This window comes from Mesoplodon densirostris, chromosome 6, assembly GCF_025265405.1.
Source record: "Mesoplodon densirostris isolate mMesDen1 chromosome 6, mMesDen1 primary haplotype, whole genome shotgun sequence".
Classification (NCBI taxonomy): Eukaryota; Metazoa; Chordata; class Mammalia; order Artiodactyla; family Ziphiidae; genus Mesoplodon; species Mesoplodon densirostris.
Window position 1 is genome coordinate 44,873,581 of NC_082666.1, and position 27,877 is coordinate 44,901,457.

The 27,877-nt window shown below is 40.0% G+C and overlaps 1 protein-coding gene across 1 annotated transcript in view; it reads left to right on the forward strand.

Moving 5' to 3' along the window:
- The window catches only part of FRMD3 (FERM domain containing 3), a 309,241-nt gene that overhangs the window by 154,596 nt on the left and 126,768 nt on the right, over nucleotides 1-27,877 (forward strand). Inside the window, exon 2 of the mRNA XM_060100743.1 lies at nucleotides 2,318-2,422. Coding sequence (XP_059956726.1) covers nucleotides 2,318-2,422 — 105 coding nt within the window. The remainder of the gene's footprint in view (nucleotides 1-2,317; nucleotides 2,423-27,877) is intronic.

Here is a 27,877-nt window from a genome sequence, read left to right on the forward strand (position 1 = left end):
TTTTTTTTGAGTTGAGGAATGGACAATTCTCAAGGGAAAATGGGCATTTTTCCTAGTGGGCTCTGGAGACAGGTACAATTTTTGCACTTTTCCCATGTTGGGGAAATTCCTCTAGACCAATGCTTCTCAAACTTGCATGAGCATATCAATAACTGAGGGAAATGCAAGTTAGGTTAGGTTGGTCTGGGACAGTGCCTGAAATTCTGTGTTTCCAACAAGCTCCCTCCCGGGTGATGCTGAATTTGCTACAGTATTGCTGGACTGAGGGTGGTGCTCTGAGGATCAGAGACCTGGAACCCACCTGGTGGCCTGGACCCATGGGAACTGGCCTCACCTGCTTTTGCGGAAGGCATTGACCCCTGTTTCAGATGCAGTTGTATTATCCAGTCATTACATTGTCTGCTGTGGTATTTCCTTCTCTCAAGGATCTTAGGTAGTCTGAGATATTGCTGTTGAGTATATATTGGTTGCTGTGTTTAATCATTAAAAAAAATAATCTTTGTTGTGCTTCGGAGTACTACATGTTCTTCAGGGCACAGTAGCTGTCATACACAATCAAGGTCCCAAGTCATTACAAGGCATTGCCTTAACCCACATGTCTTGTGTGTCTCGCATATGTTGGGGGTAGTCCACCATAGTAAATTCTGCTTTGGAGAGCTTGGCAATCCAATCATAAAATGATGAACTCATGTGTTAGGTTCAGTGATTTGATCCTGCAGCAGCCTCTAAGATGGATGGGTTGCAGAATAAATCTATGAAAGAAACTATATCCATTGATTATATTCTGGGCATTGAATTTAGCTGTCATCAGATATAGCTTGTTGTTTGAGCCTTCTGGGTTAAAAACAATTACAGAAATCTAAAAACAAGTTCCATTTTGATGTTTTGTTCCCTGTGAGCTACGTCAAATGGGTTCTTTTATAAAGAAAGTAAAGGTTCAAAGCTCATCCAAAATTATACTCAAAAGTGATTTCAGGAAAATGGAGGCTTCATATCACAGTATGTGCTAATAAGCCCCAGTCCTTTGTTCAGTGGGGTGCATCCCAGGCCAGTGAATGACCTTTTCATCAGCTCCCCAAGCTGGTGGTAGTTGTTTCTAAAGAAAAGATAATCAGGTAGCATAGACCAAACTGATCTTCCAAAATTATTTTTAGTGGATTGGAAGAGTGGCTTCACTTAATGTCTCTGATTTCTTCATTTATTTTTGTAGGTCACATTCCATCCCTAAAACATTCCATGGGTCTGTCAGCAACTTTGATTGAAGCAGAAAGTTATCAAATGTCCTGATGAGGGCTTGGAAGGGTCTTTGCTCTTAAGGAGTTTTGTTGTAATGGTATTTATCTTAATCAGATTTGGCTAATACTTCTCTTACTCATAGAGTTTTAGAAGGAAAAATAATCTAGCCAACTTAGAAATCTAGTGTAACCAACTCATTTTACTGATGTGGAAACAGCTGGGGAGTTTGCTCAAGGTCACCCAGACCTGTCTCTGAATCCCACTCCTGGACTCCCCGCCCCAGTCTACCTCAGTGCCTTTCTATGTTGATTTATGGGTGTGATATGGAGTCTGTGAGGCCTGAGGCAGCAAGTTTTGCACCTTTCCTGGTGGGAGTTAGGGTGTTCTATCTGATACATTCATTGCATTTCCATACCATCCAGACCCTGTGCTCTAGCAGAGTCACAGTACATTAACCAATGTTCCAGAGAGGCAAAGTGGCATGGAGCCTGGATTCTATAGCCTGGTGACCTGGGTCAAATCCTACTTTGCTCCGTACATGTTGTGTGACTTTGGGTAAGCCACTGAGCCTCTCTTCAGGTATAAAACGGGACCTTCCTTGCAGGATTGTTGTGAGGACTGAATGAGCAGTTAAAGCAAGCAGCCAGGTGCATTGTATTTGGAATTGTATGTGGTTTTACAAACTGTGGATCTCTACTAGGTATTGAGCTGTGAAATCAGTGTTCTGAATCATAAATAGCATTAGAAAAATTAAATGGCATACACTAGGATAAAATAGAACATAGTAGAATGTGTTGCACCTAGGCAGGGTATTGTTTGGTATCCTTTTGTTTCCCCTTTTTGGTGTTCCTTTGGTTTTGTGTGTGTGTGTGTGTGTGTGTATGTGTGTGTAATGGCTCACAGTATAAAATGAATTTCTCACTGTGGATTGCAGTTAAGAGTTTGGAAGCTCCTGCTCCAGAGAGCAGGGTGAGTGAATTCATCTGTCTTAGCACAGACGTATTGGAGGGAATGAGGCACATTTTAGACATGAATGTACAAGGCAAACTCTGGCTGAAACATAAATGTGCTTCTTTTGCAGAGGGAGACCAAAGGGCAGTTTCTTATTGACCACATCTGCAACTACTACAGCTTGCTGGAGAAGGACTACTTCGGCATTCGTTTTGTGGACCCAGAGAAGCAGCGGGTAAGAGCTGACCACTATCTGGACCCATTTGGGGGCGGTCACTCAGGCTTTGGGGTGCTGAATAGGTTCTTCTCAGAGCAGCTGTGGTGCACTTGTTCTCATGGTTATTGACCACATGAAACTTACCAGCCTGGGTATGTGTGTGCGCACGCACGTGTGTGTGTGTGTGTAATTGTGTATAAGAATCTGGCACTGTTCCCACTGGACTGAATGAGACAGGGGGAAGGGAAACTTAACATTAGGGCTTTCCAGAAAGCTGCTCCCACCTGGTTGAAGAGAGAATGTTCTTGTGCCCTTTGAACCCAGAGTTTGCCAAAGCTTCTCAAACAGTGGCTACATAAAATCTCATTACAGAGAAAATCCACCCCTCACTATAAAAAGTTATTGGTAGAGAGAGGAACAAGGGAGTGACTGTTTTAATGGCATGAGGTTTTCTTTTGGGGATGATGAAAATCTTTGAAACTTGATATAGGTGATAGATATACAGCATTGTGAGTGTACTAAATGCCACTGAAGTGTACACTTCAAAATGGTTAATTTTATGTTAATTTTACCTCATTTTTAAAAAAAGCTTTGGCAGATGATGGGTTAAGATAGTTTGCAAGCTGCTCCTTGGGCACTACTAAATTTGACAGCCTCCATTGTATTCCTGCTCCTGGACACACCTATCCTTCCTGGTCTCTGTTGATGCATAAGAGTGAGCAGCGGAGTCTTGGCTTTTGACCCAGTGTACCAGCCTAAGAGTGTTCGGGTATGGCATGTGTGAACTCACAGTGATGCGTGTCCCTCACATCAAAAGACCCCAGGAATCTCCATCCCAGCTCCTACCACCTAGGGTTTCTCACTCCTCAACCCTACTGTGGGTCCCAGCTATGGGTTAAAAGGCCCTGTACCTGCTCCAGCCTGTGTTTCTTACCCTGCCCTACTGACAAGCAGGGCAAAGTGTGAAGGGGTTAGCTGAGGATGACTGCCTTCTTTAATTTGCTCTCCTCCTTACCAGTGTCTCTGGTCATCTTGCTGTCCCCTTTTCCCCTCCTCGCAACCCCACCTGGTTCTTGGTTTTGTATTTACTGACTAATACCGTGAAGGAGAGACTCTCAGAGTGTATTTTTGTAAAGGAGGAGGATGTTGAAGGAATAGATTAATCTTCTGAAACATGGAGAATCTTATTGACCTCTCAGTAGGACCTAATCCTCTATAAAGGGATATAATGCAGTGGCTCAGAAGAAGGAGGTTTTGGTTTCCTGGAGCACTTGAGGAAGCCTTGAATGGGCCAAGCATTTATCTGAGTGAGAGGAAGGTAGCAGGACACTGTGAGGATATAGAGCTGACATGAGATCACGGAGGGAATTTGCGTGGTGTTTACTACTGAGTAACAGTGATTTCCAGGCCTGGCCCTGCAACTAAGTCAGTTTAGGTATTTGCTAAAAATCCTTAGTGTGGACCTTATTCTAGACCTCCTGAATCAGAATTCCTGGGGCTAGGGGTCAGGAAGATGTATTTTTAGACATCTTGATTCTAATTTTGATGCATTCATCCCAGCTTTGTCTCCTGACCAGTTTGGGGGACCATAGCATAAAGATGTTTATAGACATAATTTCTTATGGCCTATGAATATATTACCCTTGTATGGAGGGAGAAACAGGCTCAAAAACATTGTTACTTGCCCAAGGTCCCACGGGTAGTAAGTGATGCAGTGAGTACTTGAATTTAGAATTATGGTTCAGAGTCCCCATGGCCAAACAGACTCTGTGAACTATATTAGTCATCTAAGCACCACTGAAAATAGGTTATTTTTGTGCAAAATTCTAAAAAGCCACCTGCAGAAGTAACTCTGGCTACCATTAGTAGAACATTTATTATATGCCAGGAATTTTATCATATGATCTTTAGTGTTCCCCAAAACACTTCAAGGAAGGGGAAACTGAGGCACAGAGTCAGTGGCTTGCCTATGCTAGTAATTATAAGAGGAAGGATGGAATCTGAACCCATACTCTTTCCATTTCATCTCTCAGATGAAAATTTGAAACATAGCCTAGACTAGGGATCTGTAAACCCTTCCCGTAAAGGGCTAGATAGAAAATATTTGCAGCTTTGTAACTCGAAAAACTTCTGTTGTAATTACTCAATTATTAATTTCTAGTGGAAACTGGCTATAGACAATACCTAAATTAACGGATGTGTCTGTGTTCCAATAAAACATTTTCCAGTGAAAGTATTTCACAAAAATAGGCAGTTGGCCATAGTTTGCTGACCCTTATTCCACACAATAGCTGGACACCATTTAAATGCACAAGCCTTTTTCAATTCCTCTTGACCCTCTCATTGGGGAGATACTGGATAAAATATTAAGCAAAGTCTTTAGAATTAGAATCAGGGGTATCAATATGAAACCATGTTTTTTAATATACATAGATAAATACAGAAATAAATATAAGGGGCGTGTGTGTGTGAGTGTGTGTGTATTGGGGTGGGGGGTTAGTAAGTATACATATATTTCCAAGTCCCACCTGCTGGGATGACTTAGAGGCAATGACAGCACTGTAGTAATAAGTACACCTAGCCTTCAGATCTTGGTTTCAAATACCATGCTCTAATAAAAGGAAGAAGGGGGCTTCCCTGGTGGCGCAGTGGTTGAGAGTCCGCCTGCCGATGCAGGGGACACGGGTTCGTGCCCCGGTCTGGGAAGATCCCACATGCCGCGGAGCGGCTGGGCCCGTGAGCCATGGCCGCTGAGCCTGCGCGTCCGGAGCCTGTGCTCCGCAACGGGAGAGGCCACAACAATGAGAGGCCCGCGTACCGCAAAAAAAAAAAAAAAAAAAAAAGGAAGAAGGGCTCCTTGCAGAAAAGGCTGATTCTAGGGCTGGGGTAGTGAAATCACAAGGTGAGCTTGGAGCATCTTGTGGCACCAGGAAGTAAAAAATTACTCAAAAAACAAAATGTGGAGCACTAGGAAAGGCACAGAGCCGATGTGAAAGAACTGCCAGTGACCAAAACTGGAACAATTGGAGTTCAAAAACAAATGACAGGCGGCTTCCCTGGTGGCATACTGGATAAGAATCCTCCTGCCAATTCAGGGGACATGGGTTCTAGCCCTGGTCCGGGAAGTTCCCAAATGCCATGGCGCAACTAAGCCCATGCCCCACAACTGCTAAGCCTGTGCTCTAGGGCCTGCGAGCCACAACTACTGAGCCCATGTGCCACAACTACTGAAGCCTGTGTGCCTAGAGCCTGTGCTCTGCAACAAGAGAAGCCACTGCAACGAGAAGCCCATGCACTGCAATGAAGAGTAGCCTCCACTTGCTGCAACTAGAGAAAGCCCACGTGCAGCAACAAAGACCCAATGCAGCCAAAAATTAATTAATTAATAAAAAAACCAAATAACAATAGCATTGGATTATAATCCATAGAATGAAATAAATATCAATGAGACTATACTGATATAAATAAATAACTGCATAAATAAATAAAAGGGGGAGAAGAGGCAGCTCTTCCTTACAGAAGAATTCCAATTAATTATTGTAAGGGGAATGAGAGAAATAGAAATCTACCATTAGAGTGCCAAAATAATAATTGTTGTGGGCAAGATCGATCAATGAATGCTAAAATTGATGGGCAACAGTTTGAGGAGAAGCAGGATATTTGCACAGTCTCAAGGAATCCTCTTCCCTCCTGCCCTAAGCCTGGTATTTTTTAAAATGTTTTTTGTTTGTTTGTTTGTTTTATTTTTGGCTGCGTTGGGTCTTCGTTGCTGCGTGCGAGCTTTCTCTAGTTGCGGGGAGCAGGGGCTACTCTTTGTTGTGGTGCGCAGGCTTCTCGTTGCAGTGGCTTCTCTTGTTGCAGAGCACAGGCTCTAGGGACACAGGCTTCAGTAGTTGTGGCACGTGGACTCAGTAGTTGTGGCTCGCAGGCTCTAGAGTGCAGGCTCAGTAGTTGTAGCACACGGGCTTAGTTGCTCCGCAGCATTTGGGATCTTCCCGGACCAGGGCTTGAACCTGTGTCCCCTGAATTGGCAGGTGGATTCTTAACCACTGCACCACCAGGGAAGCCCAAGCCTGGTATTTTTAAATTATTGAAACAAGGGGAAAAATAATAACTTTATAGTGGAAAGACTTGGCAGACACCACTTTAACCAAGCGATCAGGGTTAATATCAACAATAAAAAGAAATACCAATGTCATGGACTCCCCGATACCATGCACTGAGAAGGGCACTCTGTCTCTGTGGTATCTTTCGCAACAATGTATAACCTCATTCAAATCTGGAGGGACCATCAGAAAAACTAAAGGGAGAGACATTCTCCAAAACAACTTACCAATACTCTTCAAAGCTGTTCAGGTCATGAAGGACAAGAAAAGATTGGGGAACTCTCACAGATTAGAGAGATGCATCAACTAAGGTAATATGGAATCCTGGATTGGATGCTGGAACAGAGAAAAGTGTAGTAGTTGGGAAAACTGGTGAATTCCAGATTAAGTCTGTAGTTTAGTTAATAATATTGGGTTAATATTAGTTTCTTAATTTTGATAATTGCTCATGGCTATATAAGATGCTAATACTAAGGTAAATGAGTTGTTATGCTATTTTTGCAACTTTTCTGTATGACTAAAATTATATTTTCAACTTAAGCCTCTGGGTTAATATGCTTCATTGTTCTTTATATTTTGACTTGGTTTACCTTAATTTTTAGTGTCCAGACTCAGGTAGTAGATTAGTGGAAAAAATAAGGGCCACTCCAAAACAAAACCATCTTCTCTGATGTATTCACTAAATTGCTTAGAGGGCTGCCTGAATAGTTCTGTTTTCCCCTACAATATAGCCGTTATAGCCTTTTGATTTTGAAGATACAGTGTGAGTGTAACTTCCACATGGATTGCAAAGTAGTTGCTATACAAAACTGTACGGACTTTGTACTCAGAAAGAGGCTTGGACTTTGTACTCAGAAAGAGGCTTGGACTTTGTACTCATAAGGATGCTTGGACTTTGTACTCAGAAGGATGCAAATTAAATCCCCTCTCTGCAGGTTAGAAAGCTGTGTGATCTTGACCAAGTTATTGAGCTTCTCTGAGTCTTTGTCCTGATTGTTAATATCGATAACAGTACCTAGATGTAAGGGTGATATGGGAATTCGAGATAAGCTATGTAAATGCTTAACAATGATATATATGGAGTACATGTTATGTGTTATTTTTATTATTAATTGTTATTATTACTTTTACTATGTATTAGCTAGGTCTAGGTGAGACAGTTGCAGGAGGAAATACAGCCATGATTGGCAAGTCTAAAACCTAGAAATGTTCACAATAACTTCTTTTAAAGGCAGGATAGCCATTATTATGATCTTTGGGGAGAGAAGAGGGAGGAAGTGAACCTTGGATAATTATTGGGTTGGCCAAAAAGTTCATTTGGGTTTTTCTGTGGAAACCCCCCCAAAAAACCTGAACCTGATTTTAAAAAAGGGCTCAAAGACACAACAATATGCTGACATGAGAGTTTTAAGCAGAGATTAATTGACAAGCATTGGTTTGTTTTTTGTTTTTGTTTTGTTTTACCAGCTCGTGTACTTTTTCTCAATGGAAAATAAAGCAATGAATTATTTGGATAGAAAGCTAATCAAGAAAAAATCAAGTTAGTTAGAAAGCCTGAAGTGGAACTTACCTCTGCTGTGGGAGTTGGTGGTTTGCCTACAACTCTTCACAATTTGATTTATGGTACACCATTGTGGAATATTAAATATTTAACACTATTACATTTGGAATACCATATGTTTGACAAGATGTCTCATGCCCATATGCTGTGAGAGTGGTGAGGACTGAGTCAGTAAATGATGACTATATTTTGCTATTTTAATAGCAAGGGCCCAGAATTTCCATTATTTTAAAAATGTGATGTAGGATGGGACAGATTGAATACTGGTCAATAAGAGTCCTCTTGAATTTCCACCACATTTATCTTCTGAATAACTCATATAATCTTAGTTGCCTAAGATTAGAGAAAATGCGGGTAGTATCCTCCTCATTTTATTGGGAGAGAAGCTGGGACTACAAGTTTAGAAGACTTGGAAGCAATAATTCCAGAAGGAAAAGATCTTACTTGGCTTGTCCAGATATTTTTTCTTAAATGTAGCATAATCTTTCTACCACTTCTGCTCAGGTGCTAGGGTAACTTCCCTTTGGAAAGATGAAGTTTTGAAATAATTAGTTCGGTTTCATAATTCTACTTTCTATGGCTATGGTTTGAGATGTCCACTGTCCTGGTTTCCCTTCTTATTCTTCCACACTTCCCTCTTTCCCAAACCCAGCTAGGGAAGTCACCCCCAGTGCCTTAGAACTGAGGAAGTACCCCAACCCTAGCCAGCCAGTGGAGGAATTATACCAGGACTTGATTTATAGACTTCAGGGAGATTGAACGCAATGCTTTTGATTTTTAACTTCCCTATATCTAATCATCTGTTTAACCCACTTACATGACTGTCATTGACTTTTCTAACTTAAGGGCTATTCTGACTCATACCCAAAGACAACATATTTAGTTTGGAAATCCACACCCCTGGGGCAATCTCTGAAAGCACCCTTGTATTAGGGCGTTCCGTGTCATGTGACCGCCAGATGTCCTTTCTGATAGGATGACCTGGGAAATCATGGATGCTAGGACATGCTGAACGCTAATGCCTCCTCCCTCCAAATACAATTACAGCCCTGAGGTTTTTATGTTGGCAGCCAGAAAGAACAAGTGAGCCTATCAGTGAGTCTTGTTAATAATGGGAAAAGACCTTGCCTATGTTAGAGCAATTTGCTTTTTCTGGAAGCAGCTTTGGGGAGGACATGGAATGGAAAAAAACAGGCCCAGTGATTTGAAGTTTCACTCTGGGGATGGTGCCAGGAAGCTAGACAGCATTATGTCCCACCAGCTGCTCCTGCTTTGAAAGGCTACTTCCTGGGGAAATTGCTTCATAGATGCTTGAAACTAGGAATGAGAGTGGTATCTGAGATCTAGGGCAACCCTGCACTAAAGAGGAGGGCTGTATTGCTGCCTCAAGCCACTGGTCATGAATTTGCTTAATGAGTCCTCTTTTACTTTTGAGTCTCAGGGGTATTAAATATTAAGAGTACTTGGATGTCTGTTTTGGGAGGGGTATGGACAAGTAACTTGGCTTTCCAGGAAAAAACTTTGGGTACTCAAGTTACAAGGAACACAGCACTATCAACAGCTTGAAAATTGGATATATTGTGTAGTGGTTCAATTGTGGTCCAAGGTATTAACACTGACAGATTTGGGGAAATTGTCATATTCTTTCAGAAGAAAGCAGAACTTGGTGTTTAACTAAAATTATTGCTCATCATTGACTCTATCTACACCTGATGTCCTCTCCTGGGAAGGAATGAGATGCCTGATAAAGACAGGTTGCAATCTGGAAGTCACTTAGCCAATTGAGATGTTAAAATTTTAGTGGTGGGGAGGACCAAACTCATGAACTGGTTATCTTGTTCAGGTCAAAAGGCAAACATAAAGAAGAACTTCTGGGAATATGGCAGAGTAGGAAGACCCTAGCTCACCTTCTTCCATGGGCATACCAAAATTACAACTGTTTACAGGGCAGCTATCTATGAAAACAACCTGAAGACTAGGAGAAAAGATCTTCCACAACTAAAAATACAAAGAAAGAACCATAACATGACAGGTAGATGGGGTGGAGACACAGTATGGTCACACACCTGGAAGGTGACCCACAAACAGGAGGATAGTCACAATTGCAGAGGTTTTCTCCATGAAATGAGGACCCTGAGGCCCACATCAGGCTGCCCAGCCTGGGGGTCCTGCACCAGGAAGATGAGCCCCCAGAACATCTGTCTTTGAAGGGAAGCAGGGCTTGCATATGGGAGAGCCAGAGGGATGTAGGAAACAGATTCTGCTCTTAAAAGGTGCACACAAAATCTCATACACTCCAAGTCCCAGTGAAGAGGCAGTCATTTGAAAGGATCCTGGGTCAGACCCCCTTGGTGATCTTGGAGAGCCTCCTGGAGAGGCAGGAGGCAATTGGGACTCCTGCTAGGGACATAGACACTGGCAGCAGCCATTTTGGAGAACTCATTCTATCACAAGGACACTGATAGAATGGTGAGAAATGTAACCAACCTTAGGCAAAATGGAGACAGAGGAATATGTTCCAAATGAAGGGATAAGACAAAACCCCAGAAGAAGAACTAAGCAAAGTAGAGATAAGCAATCTACCTGAAAAAGAGTTCAAGTTAATGATCACAAAGATGCTCAACAAACTTGAGAGAAGAAAAGATAAACACAGTGAGAAATTTAACAGAGTTAGAAAATATAAAGAACCACAAAAAAGCTAAAGAACACAATAACTAAAAAAATAAACTAGAAGGAATTGACAGTAGATTAGATGATACAGGGGAACAGATCAGTGAGCTGGAAGATAAAGTAGTGGAAATCACCCAAGCTGAACAGAAAAAAAAAAGAAAAAGAATTTTAAAAAATGAGAATAGTTTAAGAGATCTCTGGGACAGCATCAAGCATATTAATATTTGTATTTTAGGGGTCCCAGATGGATAAGAGAGAAAGGGTCAGAAAATTTATTTGCAGAAAAGATAGCTGAAAATTTCCCTAATGTGGGAAAGAAAAAAGACATTTCGGTCCAGGAATCATGAAGAGCCCCCCAAAAGAAACCCAAAGACTTCCACACCAATACACATTATCTTTAACTTTTGCCATTTTAATTATAAAAAGAGAATCTTAAAAGCAGCAAGAGAAAAGCAACTAGTTGTGTACAAGGGAACTCCCACAAGACTATGAGCTGACTTTTTGGCAGAAATTTTGCAGGCCAAAGGGAGTGGCATGACATATTCAAAGTGCTGAAAGAAAAAAACCTACAGCCAAGAATAGTCTACCCAGCAAGGTTCCCATTAGATTTGAAGAAGAGACAAAGAGTTTTATACACAGGCAAAAGCTAAGAGTTCAACAACACTAAACTGGCATTATGAGAAATGTTAAAGGGACTTTTCTAAGCAGAAAAGACCACAACTAGAACTATGAAACAAGAAATCTCATAAGTAAAGACAAACATGTAGTATAGGTAGTAGATCAATCGCTTTTAAAGCTAGTAGGAAGGTTAAAAGACAAAAGTAGTAAAATCATCTATATCCACAATAAGTAGTTAAGGTATACACAAAACAAAAAGATGCAAAATATGATGTCAAAAACAGTAAATGTGGAGGGAGGAGTAAAAATGCAGGGTTGTTAGAATGCATTCAAACTTTGGAGAGCAGCAACTTTAAAAATTGTGCATGTGGGGCCTCCCTGGTGGCGCAGTGGTTGAGAGTCTGCCTGCCGATGCAGGGGATACGGGTTCGTGCCCCGGTCTGGGAGGATCCCATATGCCACGGAGCGGCTGGGCCCGTGAGCCATGGCCGCTGGGCCTGCGCGTCCGGAGCCTGTGCTCCGCAGCGGGAGAGGCCACAACAGTGAGAGGCCCGCATACCGCAAAAAGAAAAAAAAAAAAAAAAAATTGTGCATGTGTGTATGTGTGTGTGTGTATCCTCATGGTAGCCACAAACCAAAAATCTTTAATAGACACACATGCAAAAAAGAGAAAGGAATCCAAATATAACACTAAATGTAGTCCAGCAGTCCCCAACCTTTTTGACACGAGGGACCAGTTTCATGGAAGTCAATTTTTCCACTGACGGGGATGTGGGGATGGTTCAGGTGGTAATGCAAGCAACGGGGAGCAGCAGATGAAGCTTTGCTCGCTTGCCCACCGCTCACCTCCTGCTGTGTGGCCCGGTTCCTAACAAGCTGTGGACTGGTACCAGTCCATGTCCCATGGGTTGGGGACCCTGGATACAGTCAACAAATCACAAAAGAGCAAAAGAAGAAAGGAACAAAAAATAACTACAAAGACAACCCCAAAACAATTAACAAAATGGTAATAAGTACATACCTATCAATAATTACTTTAAATGTAAATGGACTAAATGCTCCAATTGAAGGACACAGTGTGGCTGAATGGATACAAAAATAAGACAAATATATATGCTGTCTACAAGAGACTCACATTAGATCTAAAGACAAACACACAGACTGAAAGTAAGGGGGTGGAAACAAGTATTCCATGCAAATGAAAATGAAAAGAAAGCTGAAGTAGCAAGACTTATATCAGACAAAATCGACTTTAAAACAAAGACTGTAAGAAGAGACAAAGACAGATGTTACCTAATGATCAAGGGATCAATCCAAGAAGAAGATATAAGAGTTGTAAATATATATGTGCCCAACAGAGGAGCACCTAAATACATAAAGCAAATATTAACAGACATAAAGAGAGAAATTGACAGTAACACAATAATAGTAGAGGACTTTAACACCCCACTTACATCAATGGACAGATCATCCAGACAGAAAATCCATAAGGAAACACTGGCTACACTGAGGTATCACCTCACACTGGACAGAATGGCCATCATCAAAAAATCTACAAACAATAAATGCTGGAGAGGGTGTGGAGAAAAGGGAATCCTCTTGCACTGCTTATGGGAATGTAAATTGATAAAACCACTATGGAAAACAGTATGGAGGTTCCTTAAAAAACTAAAACTAGAACTACTGTATGACCCAGCAATCCCATTAGTGGGCATATACCCTGAGAAAACCATAATTCAAAAAGACACATGCATCCCAGTGTTCATTGTAGCACTATTTACAATAGCCAGGACATGGAAGCAACTTAAATGTCCATTGACAGACGAATGGATAAAGAAGATGTGGCACATACATACAATGGAATATTAGTGAGCAATAAAAAGGAAAAAAATTTGGTCATTTGTAGAGATGTGGATGGACATAGAGTCTGTCATACAGAGTGAAGTAAGTCAGAAAGAGAAAAACAAATATCATATATTAATGCATGTATGTGGAATCTAGAAAAATGGTACAGATGCACCTATTTGCAGGGCAGGAGTAGAGACGCAGATGTAGAGAACAGATGTGTGGACATGGTGGGGAGGGGTGTGCGATACCTGGATGACCTGGGAGATTGGCATTGACATATATACACTACCATGTGTAAAACAGATAGCTAGTGGGAACCTGCTGTATAGCACAGGGAGCTCAGCTTGGTGCTCTGTGGTGACCTAGATAGGGTGGGATGGGGGGATGGGAGGGAGGTCCAAGAGGGAAGGGATATATGTATACATATGGCTGATTCACTTCATTGTACAGCAGAAACTAACACAACATTGTAAAACAGCTATACCCCAATTTGAAAAAAATAAGGAAACACTGACCTTAAACAAGACTCGAGACCAGTGGACTTAATAGATATATATAGAACATTCCATCCAAAATCAACTGCATACGCATTTTTTCAAGTGCACATGCAACATTCTCAAGGATAGATCACATGCTAGGCCACAAAACAAGTCTCAATAAACTTAAGAAGATGGAAATCATATCAGACACCTTTTCTGACCACAGTTCTATAAGACTAGAAATCAACTACAGGAGAAAAACTGAAAAAAACCAAAAAACACAAAACACGAACACATGGAGGCTAAACAATATGCCACTAAACAACCAATGGGTCAGTGAAGAAATCAAAAAGGAAATTTAAAAAATGAGAGAAATGAAAATGGAAAGACAATGATCCAAAATCTATGGGACGCAGGAAAAGCAGTTCTAAGAGGGAACTTTATAGCAATATTAACCTGCCTCAGGGAACAGGAAAAATCTCAAACAATCTAAACTTACATCTAAAGGAACTAGAAAAAGAAAAACAAACAAAACCCAAAGTTAGGAGAAGGAAAGAAATAATAAAGCTCAGAGCAAAGGTAAATGAAATAGAGACTAGAAAGACAATGAAAAAGATCAATGATACTAAGAGCTGGTTCTTTGAAAAGATGCCCATAATTGATAAACCTTTAGCCAGGCTCATCAAGAAAAAAAGAGAAAGGGCCTAAATAAATAAAATCAGAAACAAAGGAAGAAAAGTTACAACTGACATCACAGAAATACAAAGGATCATAAGAGATTTCTAAGAAAAATTATATGCCAACAAAATGGATAAACTACAAGAAATGGAAAAATTCCTAGAAATGTACAATTTTCCAAGACTGAATCAGGAAGAAATAGAAAATATGAACAGACCAATTACCAGTAATGAAATAGAATCAGTAATTTAAAAAAAACCTCCCAACAAATAGAAGGCCAGGACCAGATGGCTTCACAGGTGAATCCTACCAAACATTTAACATTTATCCGTCTCAAACTATTCCAAGAAATTGAGGAGGAATGAATGCTTCTGAACTTATTCTATGAGGCCAGAATCACCCTGATACCAAAACCAGACAAAAGACACCACAAAACAAGAAAATTACAGGCCAGTATCACTGATGAACATAGATGCAAAAATCCTCAACAAAATACTAGCAAACAGAATCCAACAACACATTAAAAGGATCATACACCATGATCAAGTGGGGTTACCCCAGGAATGCAAGGATTCTTCAATATATGCAAATCAATCAATGTGATACACCATATTAACAAATTGAAGGAGAAAAACCATGTGATAATCTCAATAGATGCGGAAAAAGCTTTTGACAAAATTCAACACCCATTTATGATAAAAACCTCTCCAGAAAATAGGCATAGAGGGAACCTACCTCACATAATAAAGGCCATATGTGACATATCCAGAGGAAACATCATTCTCAATGGTGAAAAACTGAAACCATTTTCTCAAAGATCAGGAACAAGACAAGGTTGCCCACTCTCACCACTGTTATTCAACATAGTTTTGGAAGTTTTAGCCACAGCAATCAGAGAAGAAAAAGAAATAAAAGGAACCCAAATTGGAAAAGAAGAAGTAAAACTGTCACTGTTTACAGATGACATGATACTGTTCAGATGACATGATACTATATATAGAGAAACCTAAAGATGCTACCAGAAAACTAATAGAGCTAATCAATGAATTTGGTAAAGTGGCAGGATACAAAATTAATGCACAGAAATCTCTTGCATTCCTATACATTAATGATGAAAAATCTGAAAGAGAAATTAAGGAAACACTCCCATTTACCACTGCAACAAAAAGAATAAAATACCTAGGAATAAACCTACCTAAGGAGACAAAAGAGCTGTACGCAGAAAACTATAAGACACTGATGAAATAAATTAAAGATGATACAAACAGATGGAGAGATAGACCATGTTCTTGGATTGGAAGAATCAACATTGTGTAAATGACTATACTCCCCAAAGCAATCTGCAGATTCAGTGCAATCCCTATCAAACTACCAATGGCATTTTTCACAGAACTAGAAAAATTTTTTTCACAATTTGTATGGAAACACAAAAGACCATGAATAGCCAAAGCAATCTTGAGGGGAAAAAATGGAGCTGGAGGAATCAGACTCCCTGACTTCAGGCTATACTACAAAGCTGCAGTAATCGAGACAGTATGGTACTGGCACAAAAACAGAAATATAAATCAATGGAACAGGATAGAAAGCCCAGAGATAAACCCACGCACATATTGTCTCCTTATCTTTGATAAAGGAGACAAGATTATACAATGGAGAAAGGACAGCCTCTTCAATAAGTGGTTCTGGGAAAACTGGACAGCTACATGTAAAGGAATGAAATTAGAACACTTCCTAACACCATACACAAAAATAAGCTCAAAATGGATTAAAGACCTAAATGTAAGGCCAGACACTATAAAACTCTCAGAGGAAAACATAGGCAGAAGACTCTTTGACATAAATCACAGCAAGATCCTTTTTGACCCACCTCCTAGAGAAATGAAAATAAAAACAAAAATAAACAAATGGGAGCTAATGAAACTTAAGAGCTTTTGCACAGCAAAGGAAACCATAAACAAGACAAAAAGACAACCCTCAGAATGGGAGAAAATATTTTCAAATGAAGCAACTGACAAAGGATTAATCTCCAAAATATGCAAGCAGCTCATGTACCTCAATATCAAAAACACAAACAACCCAATCCAAAAATGGGCAGAAGACCTAAATAGACATTTCTCCAAAGAAGATATGCAGATTGCCAACAAACACATGAGAGGATGCTCAACATCACTAATCATCAGAGAAATGTAAATCAAAACTACAATGAGGTATCACCTCACAGTGGTCAGGAAGGCCATCATCAAAAAATCTACAAACAATAAATGCTGGAGAGGGTGTGGGGAAAAGGGAACCTTCTTGCACTGTTGGTGGGAATGTAAATTGATACAGCCACTATGGAGAACAGTATGGAGGTTCCTTAAAAACTAAAAATAGAACTACCATAGGACCCAGCAATCCCACTACTGGGCATATACCCTGAGAAAACCATAATTCAAAAGGAGTCATGTACCACAATGTTCATTGCAGCTCTATTTACAATAGCCAGGACATGGAAGCAACCTAAGTGTCCATCAACAGATGAATGGATATACAATATGTGTTACATATATAGAATGGAATATTACTCAGCCATAAAAAGAAACGAAATTGAGTTATTTTTAATGAGGTGGATGGACCTAGAGACTGTCATACAGAGTGAAATTAAGTCAGAAAGAGAAAAATAAATATCGTATGCTAACACATGTATATGGAGTCTAAAAAAAAATAATGGTTCTGATGAACCTAGGAGCCAGACAGGAATAAAGCTGCAGACATAGAGAATGGACTTGAGGACACGGGGAGGGGGAAGTGTAAGATGGGACAAAGTGAGAGAGTTGCCTTGACATATATACACTACCAAATGTAAAATAGATAGCTAGTGGGTAGCAGCCGCATAGCACAGGGAGATCATCTCAGTGCTTTGTGACCATCTAGAGGGATGGGATAGGGAGGGTGGGAGGGAGACGCAAGAGGGAGGGGATATGGGGATATACGTATACGTATAGCTGATTGATTTTGTTATACAGCAGAAACTAACACAATATTGTAAAGCAATTATTCTCCAATAAAGATGTTTAAAAAAAATCTTCAACGAAGTGTGAACAAACCAAATTTAACAATACATTAAAAGGATCATGTACCACAATCAAGTGGGATTTATGCCAGGGTTGCAAGGATGTTTCAATATCTGTAAATCAATAAATGTGATACATCACATTAATAAATTGAAGAATAAAAATTATATTATCATCTTAATAAATGCATAAAAAGCTTTTGATAAAATTCAACATCTATTTATGATAAAAACTCTTAACAAAGTGGGTATAGAGGGAACATATCTCAACATAGTAAAGGCCATGTATGACAAGCCCACAGCTAACATTGTACTCAACAGTAAAAACCTGAATGCTTTTCCTTTAAGATTAGGAACAACACAGGGGTACTCACTCTTGCCACTTTTATTCAAGTCCTAAACACAGCAATCAGACAAGAAAAAGAAAAAAAAGGAAATCAAACTGATAAGGAAGAAGTAAATCTGTCACTGCAGATGGCATTATACTATACAGTAAGTCCCCTACATATGAACCTTCAAGTTGTGAACTTTCAAAGATGCAAATGTGCGTTTGCATGTCCAGTACATAAGTTACTTCACATGTCTGGCATACACTGTCACGTGCATGCATCCTCTACAAGTGGTTGTGCTTTTGTGTACTTTACTGTACAGTACTGTATAGAGTACAGTAGAACAGTATCTTTATTTCAAGCTAGATCCGCAAGAGGACAACTTCATTGAACTCCTTGCTGTACAGCACGAGGAGCTTATTAATGAAGACCTAATGGAATTGGCGGCCCAGAGGAAGGATGAAGAGAGACAAGAGGAAGAAGAAGTAACTGAAGAACCAAAGAGATTCATGACACAGGAAATAGCAAGAGGATTTTCTTTATTTGAGGAGGCACTGTTAGTTTTTGAGGCACAGGACCTGAACTGTACATGAAGGTCGCAGCAGCCGTTCAGAATGCAATCCAGTGCTACTGTGTCGTCTATGATGAGAAAAAAAAGCTACTACCGAGACAACACTGGATTGTTTTTTCAAGAGGGTAGATAGAATTGAATCCAGCAAGGAACCAGAACCTGTGACATCATCGTCAGGCGTGAGTGAAATTGCAGCTTGCCCTCCATCTCCTATTGCTGACAATCCTTCAGCTCGACCATCTCCCACTTCCTCTCCCTCCTCCAGTCAGCAACTCTTCTTGCCTGTTCATTCAGTGCCAGCTCCTGTATGCCAGCTGTTGTACTGTACTACTGTACTTTTCAAGGTACTGTACTGTAATATTAAAAACATTTTCTTGGGCTTCCCTGGTGGTGCAGTGGTTGAGAGTCCGCCTGCCGATGCAGGGGACGTGGGTTAGTGCCCCGGTCTGGGAAGACCCCACATGCCACAGAGCTGCTGGGCCCATGAGCCATGGCCACTGAGCCTGTGCATCCAGAGCCTGTGCTCTGCAACAGGAGAGGCCACAACAGTGAGAGGCCCGCATACTGCAAAAAACAAAACAAAACAAAACATTTTCTTAATTTTTTGTGTTTGTTTTTTGTGTGTTATTTGTGTGAAAAGTATTATAAACCTATTGCAGTACAGTACTATATAGCTGATTGTGCTGGTTGGGAACCTAGGCTAACTTTGTTGGACTTATGAACAAATTGGACTTATGAACATGCTTGGAATGGAACTCGTTTGTATGTAGGGGACTTACTGTACATAGAAAATCCCAAATTCACCACCAAAAAACTATTAGAACTAATAAATGAATTCCATAAAGTTGGAGGATACAAAATTAGCATACAGAAATCTGTTGTGTTACTATATACTAACAACAAACTATCAGAAAGAGAAATTAAGAAAACAACCCCATTTAAAATTGCATCAAAAAGAATAAAATACCCAGGAATAAATCTAAGTAAGGAGGTAAAAGACCTGTACTCAGAAAACTATAAGACATTGATAAAAGAAATTGAAGACAGCACAAACAAATGGAAAGTTATACTGTTCTCATGGATTGGAAGAATTAACATTGTTAAAATGATCATTCTGCCCAAGGCAATCTACAGATTCAATGCAATCCCTATCAAAATACCAGTTACATTTTACACAGAACTAGAACAAATAATTCTAAAATTTGTATGGAATCAAAAGACCCTGAATAGCCAAAACAATCTTGAGAAAGAACAAAGCTGGAGGTATCATGCTCCCTGATTTCAAACTATATTATAAACCTATAATAATCAAAGCAGTATGGTACTGGCATGCAAACAGACATGAAGATCAATGGAACAGAGTAGAGATCCCAGAAATAAACCCACACTTAGATGGTCAGTTAATCTATAACAAAGGAGGCAAGGATACACAATGGGGAAAAGACAGCCTCTTCAACAAATGGTGATGAGAAAATTGGACAGCTACACAAAAGAATCAAACTGTCCTACTTTCTCACACCATACACAAAAATAAACTCAAAATGGATTAAAGACTTAAATGTAAGACCTGAAACCATAAAACTCCTAGAAGAAAAAACAAGCAGTATGCACTTTGGCATCAATCTTAGTAATATCTTTTGGATAAGTCTCCTCAGGCAAGGGAAACAAAAACAAAAGTAAACAAATGGCATTGTATTAAACTAAAAAACTTTTGCACAGTGAAGTATACTCTCAACAAAATGAAAAGGCAGCCTACTGAATTGGAGAAGAAGTTTGCAAAGATATATCAGATAAGGGAATAATATCCAAGATATACAAAGAACTCATACAACTCAACATCAGAAAAACAAACAACCAGATTAAAACATGGGCAGAGAACCTGAATAGACATTTTTCCAAGGGAGACATACAGATGGCCAACAGACACATGAAAAGCTGCTCAACATCATTAATCATCAGGGAAATGCAAATTGAAACCAGAATGAAGCATCACCTCACATCTGTCAAAATGACAGTAACCAAAAAGACAACAAATACGAAGTGTCGGTGAGAAAATGGAGAAAAAGGAACCCTTGTGCACTGTTGTGGGAATGTATATTGGTGCAGCCACTATGGAAAACCCTATAGAGGTTCCTCAAAAAGTTAAAAGTGAGACTGCCATATGATTCAGCAATTTCACTTGTGGGTATTTACCCAGAGAAAACCAAAACACTAATTTGAAAAGATATATACACTCCAGTGTTCATTTCATCACTATTTACAATAGCCAAGATATGAAAGCAACCTAAGTGTCCATCGATAGATGAATGGATAAAGAAGATGTGATTATATGTATAAATATAAAAAAAATTTAAAAATGAAATCTTGCCATTTGCAACAGTATGGATGGGTCTAGAAGGTATTATGCTAAGTGAAATTAGTCAGGGGAAGACAAATAGTACTTGATCTCACTTATTTGTAGCGTCTAAAAAGCAAAACAAAACAAAAACAGACTCACAGATACAGAGAATAAACTAGTGGTCACCAGAGGGGAGAAGGGTGGGAGAATGAGTGAAAGAAGTGAGGGAGATTAAGAAGTACAAACTTCTAATTATAAAATAAATAAATTATGGGAATATAATGTATATCATGGGGAATATAGTCAATAATGTTGTCATAAGTTTGTATGGTGACAGACGGTAACCAGACTTATCATGGTGATATTATTTTAATGTATAAAATTATTGAACCACTATGTTGTACACTTGAAATTTTTTTTTTTTAATTTTTGGCCACACCCTGTGACATGTGGGACCTTAGTTCCCTGACCAGGGATCGAACCCACACCCCCTGCATTGGAAGGCGGAGTCTTAACCACTGGACCTCTGGGGAAGTCCCGAAACTTTTTTTAAAAGGCAGACAAAAGAATAAGTAAGGCTGGGAAATGCCATTTTATCTCTGTTTGAGTTAGAATAAATGGGAAGATATCCAATGTAGGACAATCTTTCTGCTTTGTGGTGGGAACCTCCTGGGTTTGGTTCAGATGAAGGTAGAAATTAATTAGAGAGGTAAGGTTTAAGTGCCATCATTATAAAGAGAAGCACTCACTGGAGGCTTCCAGCAGGGAAGAACATCAGAGCTGAATGGAGACTGAGCAGGTTTGGAAGTTTCAATATAACTTTAAAGACAGTTTTTAAGTCCAGCTGGGAAGAGATTGGAATATAAGTATGAGTATAGTGTATCACTTGGAGAAACAAAAACAGTAGAGATTAGGAAATGACAGTATGAAGCAGACCTATTTCTTTTTCATTCATGCTCCAGCAGATATCTTTCAGAGTTCGCTTGTAATTGTGTGTTATGGAGGTAATGATGACAAGTGTCTTAGTCAGCTTGGGCTGCTACAAGAAAACACCGTAGACTAGGTGCTTAAACAGGACATTTATTTCTCACAGTTCTAGAGGCTGGATAGTCCAAGAGCAAGGTGCTGATGGATTTGGTTCCTGGCAAAAATTGTCTTTTAGGCTTGCAGATGGCTGCCTTTTCCCTGTGTCCTCACATGGCGGGGTGGTGGGTGGGAGGAGCTCAAGAGAGAGTTCTGGTCTTTCTTTGTCATCTTACAAGGACACTAATCCCATCGTGTGTGTCATACTCTCGTGACTTCTTTTTAAACCTTATTACTTCCCAAAGGCTTTACCTTCAGGACTATCACATTGGGGTTAGGCTTCAACATGTGAATTTGTGGTACAGGGGCACATTCAGTCTGTAACAAGGAGGAAGAGTTCTAGTTATCTATTGCTGTGTAACAAGTCTCCCCAAAACTTAGTGGCTTCAAACAACACAATTTTATTATATTTCAGGATTTTGTGGGTCAGGAATTTGAGCAGGGCTCAGCTGCGTGATTCTTCAGCTCTGCATGGGGTTGACTGGGCTCACTCAGCTGGTGGCTGGTCTGGTCTGAGGGTGTCCAAGACATCTTTATTCATATGCCTGGTACCTCGATGGGGATGACTGGAAGGTGGGGCTTGGGGGCCCCTTCCCTCTGCATGTGTTTTTGGGGCCTCTCCACATGGCCTTTTCAGCAGAGTGTTTGGACTTCTTACATGGGTTCCAAGCACAAGTAGAACCATTTACCAGATAAACTACAAAAAGAGTGGGTTGATAAGTTTTGGACATGTTGAGTTGGGATGACTGTGAGATGTTGAGGTAGAGAGGTTTAAGGTATAGTTGAAAGTATTGATCTGAAGCTTACTGAAAAAGTTTTAGGTCACGGATGGAGATTTTTGGAGCCATGGGGTCCTCACTACTTTAAAGCCCTGAGAAATAGATTGCAGTGCTGAGGGAGAGAGTATAAACTGAGAGGAGAATCTGAAAGCTGAAGAACATCTATATTTTAAAGGGTGGTCCAGAAGGAGAAACCTGCAGTGGAGACTGACCAGGAACATACAGAGCAGAAAGAACAGAATGAGGAGAGAGAGACATTCTGGAAGCATGGGTAGTTACAGAATTAATGAAAAGGAATGAGCTGCAGTTTCAAATATCAAGAAGAGGGGGGCTTCCCTGGTGGCTCAGTGGTTGAGAGTCCGCCTGCCGATGCAGGGGACACGGGTTTGTGCCCCGGTCCAGGAAGATCCCACATGCCGCAGAGTGGCTAGGCCCGTGAGCCATGGCCGCTGAGCCTACGCGTCCGGAGACTGTGCTCCGCAACGGGAGAGGCCACAACAGTGAGAGGCCCGCGTACCACAAAAAAAAAAAAAAAAAAAAAAAGAAGAGGGAAGATCAGAGGACATTACTGCTCAAGTGCTAAGAGCACTGACACCAGGAAGATGGGGTCAAATCCTGTCCCTGCCATTTGCTGTTTGTATGACTTTGACCTTAACCTGTGCCTCAATTTCTTTATCTGTAAAATGGGGATACTAAAAGTATCTACGCCATAGGTAGTTGTTTAAATGCATTACTCCATATTATCAACATCTATAACTTATCTTTTTACTATTCCATGCTTTAAACAGTTTGAAAAGATCCATGGGTCTGGCGACTAGGAAAACTTTGACTTTAGAAAAATTTGGCTGATAGTGTTGTTAAATTTATATGACATGACAGCAAATGTTACACAGTGGTAAATTCCATTGTAACAAGCATGAAGGAATCCCATAATTTCCCTTATGATTGCATTTTGGTATTTTACTGTACTTTAAGATGCACAGCAATAAATACTTTTTACAAACTCGATTGTATTTTCAGGCCACTACTAGCTTTTTCTTTAAGTGTGCATTATGGATTTCTTGGATGTAGAGCAGAGGTTGGCACCCAAGGGTCAGGATGGCCCTCATCTGGTTTTGTAAATAACGTTTTTTTGGAACACAGCTACTTCTATTCATTTCTGTGTTGTCTGTGGCTGCTTTTGTGTTCCAATGGCAGAGCTGAGTAGTCCTGACAGAGACCATATGGATCACAAAGCTTAAAATAATTACAATCTGGTCCCTTATGAAAAAAAGGTGCTTATGCTTTCCTGTTCCCTGCAGTGTTTCTTCTCCTCGCAGTTACTTCTATTTTGCTCTTCCTTAAGAACCTAGAAAGCAAAAGCAGTTATGGCTGAAGGAGTAAAAAACACCGTAACAAAGCCATGGAGGTTTTCTTACGTAGATTGACTTACGAATAGACAATAACTTTGAGTATACCTGATCTACAGATATTTTTGTTGCTGTAGATTTTATTGAAACTGGAGTGGAAACCATTGTTCCTGGGAGTGAAATAACTAGGGCCTAGGCTAACTTTATTATCCAGAACACTGTTAAGGCTGCATTCATTTTGATGGCGTTCTTTTTTTCCCCAGCAAAGGCTGATGGGTCTAGAAATGGCATAAATTGGCTAGCTAATGCGGGGACTGAGTTACTCTGGGGCTTTGTCCAGGTGAGATGTGAGAATCAGGCCATCTTTTCAGGGCTATGATGGGAATTGGTGAGATTTTGGATCTGGTTACTATTGAGGAGAAAAACAGTCTCCTGTTTGGGAAGGTACATTCATTCTTGTTTAAAGCCCCATTGGTTATTTAACACATTTCTTTAGTCTACAGATTACTTTGGTGTAGGGAACCAAGGGTTTTGAGAAAGATAACAGAGGGGTGTGTAATTTATTCTGTAATCATAGGCTGGATCAATTTCAACAGAAGCCCAGCATTGAGGATAACTAAGTGTTATATTGTTTACTTTGGGGAGCTTTTTTTTTTTTTTTTTTTTTTTTTTTTTTTTTTAATCTCAGCAGCTACCAAATTGAAAATCAATCTACTTAGTCATAAATCACTAACTCACACCCACCCTCTTTTTCCCCAAACAAACCAAAATTAGAAAGTATGAAAGAAGTGCATCATTTCTGTGATGGGGTAGAGAAAAATGATCTCTTAGGGCTAAATGCAGCAGCAAAATTATAAAGAAAGAAACATTTGTTGGCAATGTTCTCATCCTTCACTTCCTAGTATGTGGAATGTGAGAGCTAAAGGAATCTTAGGGGCTTTGGAATCTGCTACCCCCAACCCACAAAATCACAGAGAAGGAAATCAGGGCCTAGAGGGTTTAGGCATCTGTCTACTTTTCACCTCTTTTGTGTAGCTATCTTCTACTCTTCCTCTTTTTCTTCAAGCTACTGTCAATCAAAATATATTTGTTCTAAGAAATGGCTTGAATTGTAGTCAGGCTAGGTCGTCAATACTGAAAACAGTACTAAAGTGGGACCCCTTACAGGGAATGTGCAAGTTACCAGGGCTCAAGCCTAAGGTGAAAGGAATAAACGTTGAACAGAAGAATTTTAAATACCATGGAGGGCAGTTTTTGGTGGAGAGATAGGGAAGCTGTCTTAGGTTCAGTTCCTAGAAAGCAGAACCTGAGATAAAAATTCCAGTTTTATTAGGAAATGCTCCCAAGAGAAGATTTTAGGAGAGTGGGGGATTGGACATGGAAGAGAAGGAGGGTGTGCAAGTGTGCGATGTTGGGCAGAGTCAAGTAGAAAGTAACTTAGGCTCGGTCCCACAGAGGAGCTCAGGAAGAGTGTAGGTCATGCCTTAGAGATGTCCCAGCTAAGGGAGCAGAGGTATTTATCCTTCCACATCTGTCAGTTATTAGTTAAGAGCTGACTTCCTGTGGGATTGGGGTGGGGGTAGGTGGCAAGATTCATTCTCTACCTCAAAATGGATTCCAGTAACCTGAGAGCAGCCTTCTAAAAAAAAAGTCAGACAAAAGGGAAAGGGGATCTGGGCTGAGCCTTCACACACCCTCCTGCAGACACCTTCCTGATACTTTCAAATCATGCTAAGGATGCATCCTCTAGTTCATCTTTCTCCCGAAGCTCAGTAAGTAGAATCAATGATTGGGTATTAGCTTCCTTAGTCTTTGCAATTTTTATGCTAAATAAGAGTTGAGGAAATGAAAGTTTCAGCCACAAATTCAGATATTTGGTTGGCAGGTTTTCCTTTCTTCCTCTCTCTGGGAATATCAGTTTTCAGCAAGGAAACGGACTTAAAAAGATATCATATATTCCAAGTAGCAATTGAAGGGGAAAATAGCAATGTGATAGATGTTCTAAGCCTTATATCTAATTACCAAGCACACCACATCATGGTTGTTATTTTCTCATGAGCGTGTAATCCATCTGTACAGACAGTTTCAGCAGGAGTTGTTGGTGTAGTTCAGACTCAACTTCATTGCCCAACTCTTAACTCTAAAAGAAAGAATGAAAGAAGGAAGGAGAATTATATGTTCATGTAGAGCAGAAGGCAGGTGGGGTGGGGAGGGAGAGAGGAAGAGAATGACAAATGTGGGCTCACCACCATGGCACCAACTTAGAAGTCTCAGTGAACGGGAGGAAGATGGGAGCAGCTGGTGTTTATTGAGCCTTCACTATGATCCAAGATCTGTTCTAAGGGTTTCTAAATGAATTAACCCATTTAAACCTCAGGATGATGCTGTGAGGAAACAGAGGAACTTGATGGAGGTCACACCACTCACTAGTAAGTGGCAGAGCTGGCATCTGAATCCAGGCCTGGCTGGCTCCTGAGTCAGATGGCACTGTCAACCCTGGGTGCTTGACTGGCTTTGGCATCTGCCTGTTATATATGAAATTCTTCCTCTTGAGTCTAAATTACATGAAATCCACTTTTACTCTCTGGATAGAGCTTAGGTTTTTCTTTTCAATTGATTTTTAAATATTTATGTAATGCATGAATACGTGTAAAAATTTAAGTTAAAATATCACAGATAAAATGGAAGTCATGGTTTTCTTTGACCAACACCACTAAATTCCTGTTCTCTCCCTGTTACCCACCTCACTGGATCAATTTAGTATCATTTTAGATGTTTGAAAATACATTTAGATGCTTGTTATGTATTCTTTGAAAATATATGGTAGTGTTTTGTACTTTTTACTTTTTAAAAGAAAACACATTAAGGGACTTCCCTGGTGGTCCGGTGGGTAAGTCACTGTGCTGCCAATGCAGTGGGCCCAGGTTCAATCCCTGGTCAGGGAACTAGATCCCGCATGCATGCTGCAACTCAGAGTCTGCATGCCGCAACTAAGAAACCCACATGCCACAACTATGAAGTCCGCATGCTGCAAATAAAGATCCCGCATGCCGCAACTAAGACCCGGCACAGCCAAAATAAATAAATAAATAAATAAATAAATTTAAAAAAATAAAACAATAAGATGCTATTAAAAAAAAAAGAAGACACATTAATTGTATGATACCATAGTTCAGAGGTTCTCAAACTTTCTTGGTTTATGGCTCTTTCAGTATCTTAGTAATTATTTCATGGTGCCCTAGGTCAAAAGGATATTTAACAGTTCCATCTAATAAGAGTTAGATCCAAGCAACTTAGTAAATATTTATGTCCTAACATACCCATTATGGCCTTAGTAGCCATTTAAAACATTACACACATAAAAATAGTATTTTCAGTTTATTCTTAACTATAATTACCTACTCACAGGCAGTATGTGCTTATTGGACACTCCATGGCTCTCAAATCCTGGGGTCAGATCAGATGCTACCACACTCATTGCCTGTTCCACACCTATTTTTGCACGGTACTCGTTTTTAATCACAGCAACCACTGCAAACCCAACTTTGCAAAACGAATGACATCAAAAGAATTATAGTATGTTCTAATATTGGAACTGTGGACCTCCTTGAGCTCATAGTTTGCACGGTGTCCAGCAGATGTCTAGTATGGCTGCACTTCCCTGGGATGCTTCAGTGCACAATTTGGGAATTAACTCTGGCCACAGTTATAAATTTTGCAGTTCACTTTTTTCATCCCAAACTGTGCCTTAGGGATTCAACCATGTTACATATAAAGATCTACCTCCTATAAAACACTGCCGCAGAATTACCCAGAATTTATTTACCCATTTTATTTACCCATTTTCCTGATTATGGCCATTAATGTTATTTCTAATATTTTGTAATTTTATCTAATATTGCAGTGAAAATTCTTGTTTGTTCCTCTTTGTTCACATGGCCAAATTAGAGAATAAAGGAATTGCTAGGCCATAGGCCAGTCAGGCTTTTTTGTTTGTTTGTTTGTTTTTTGC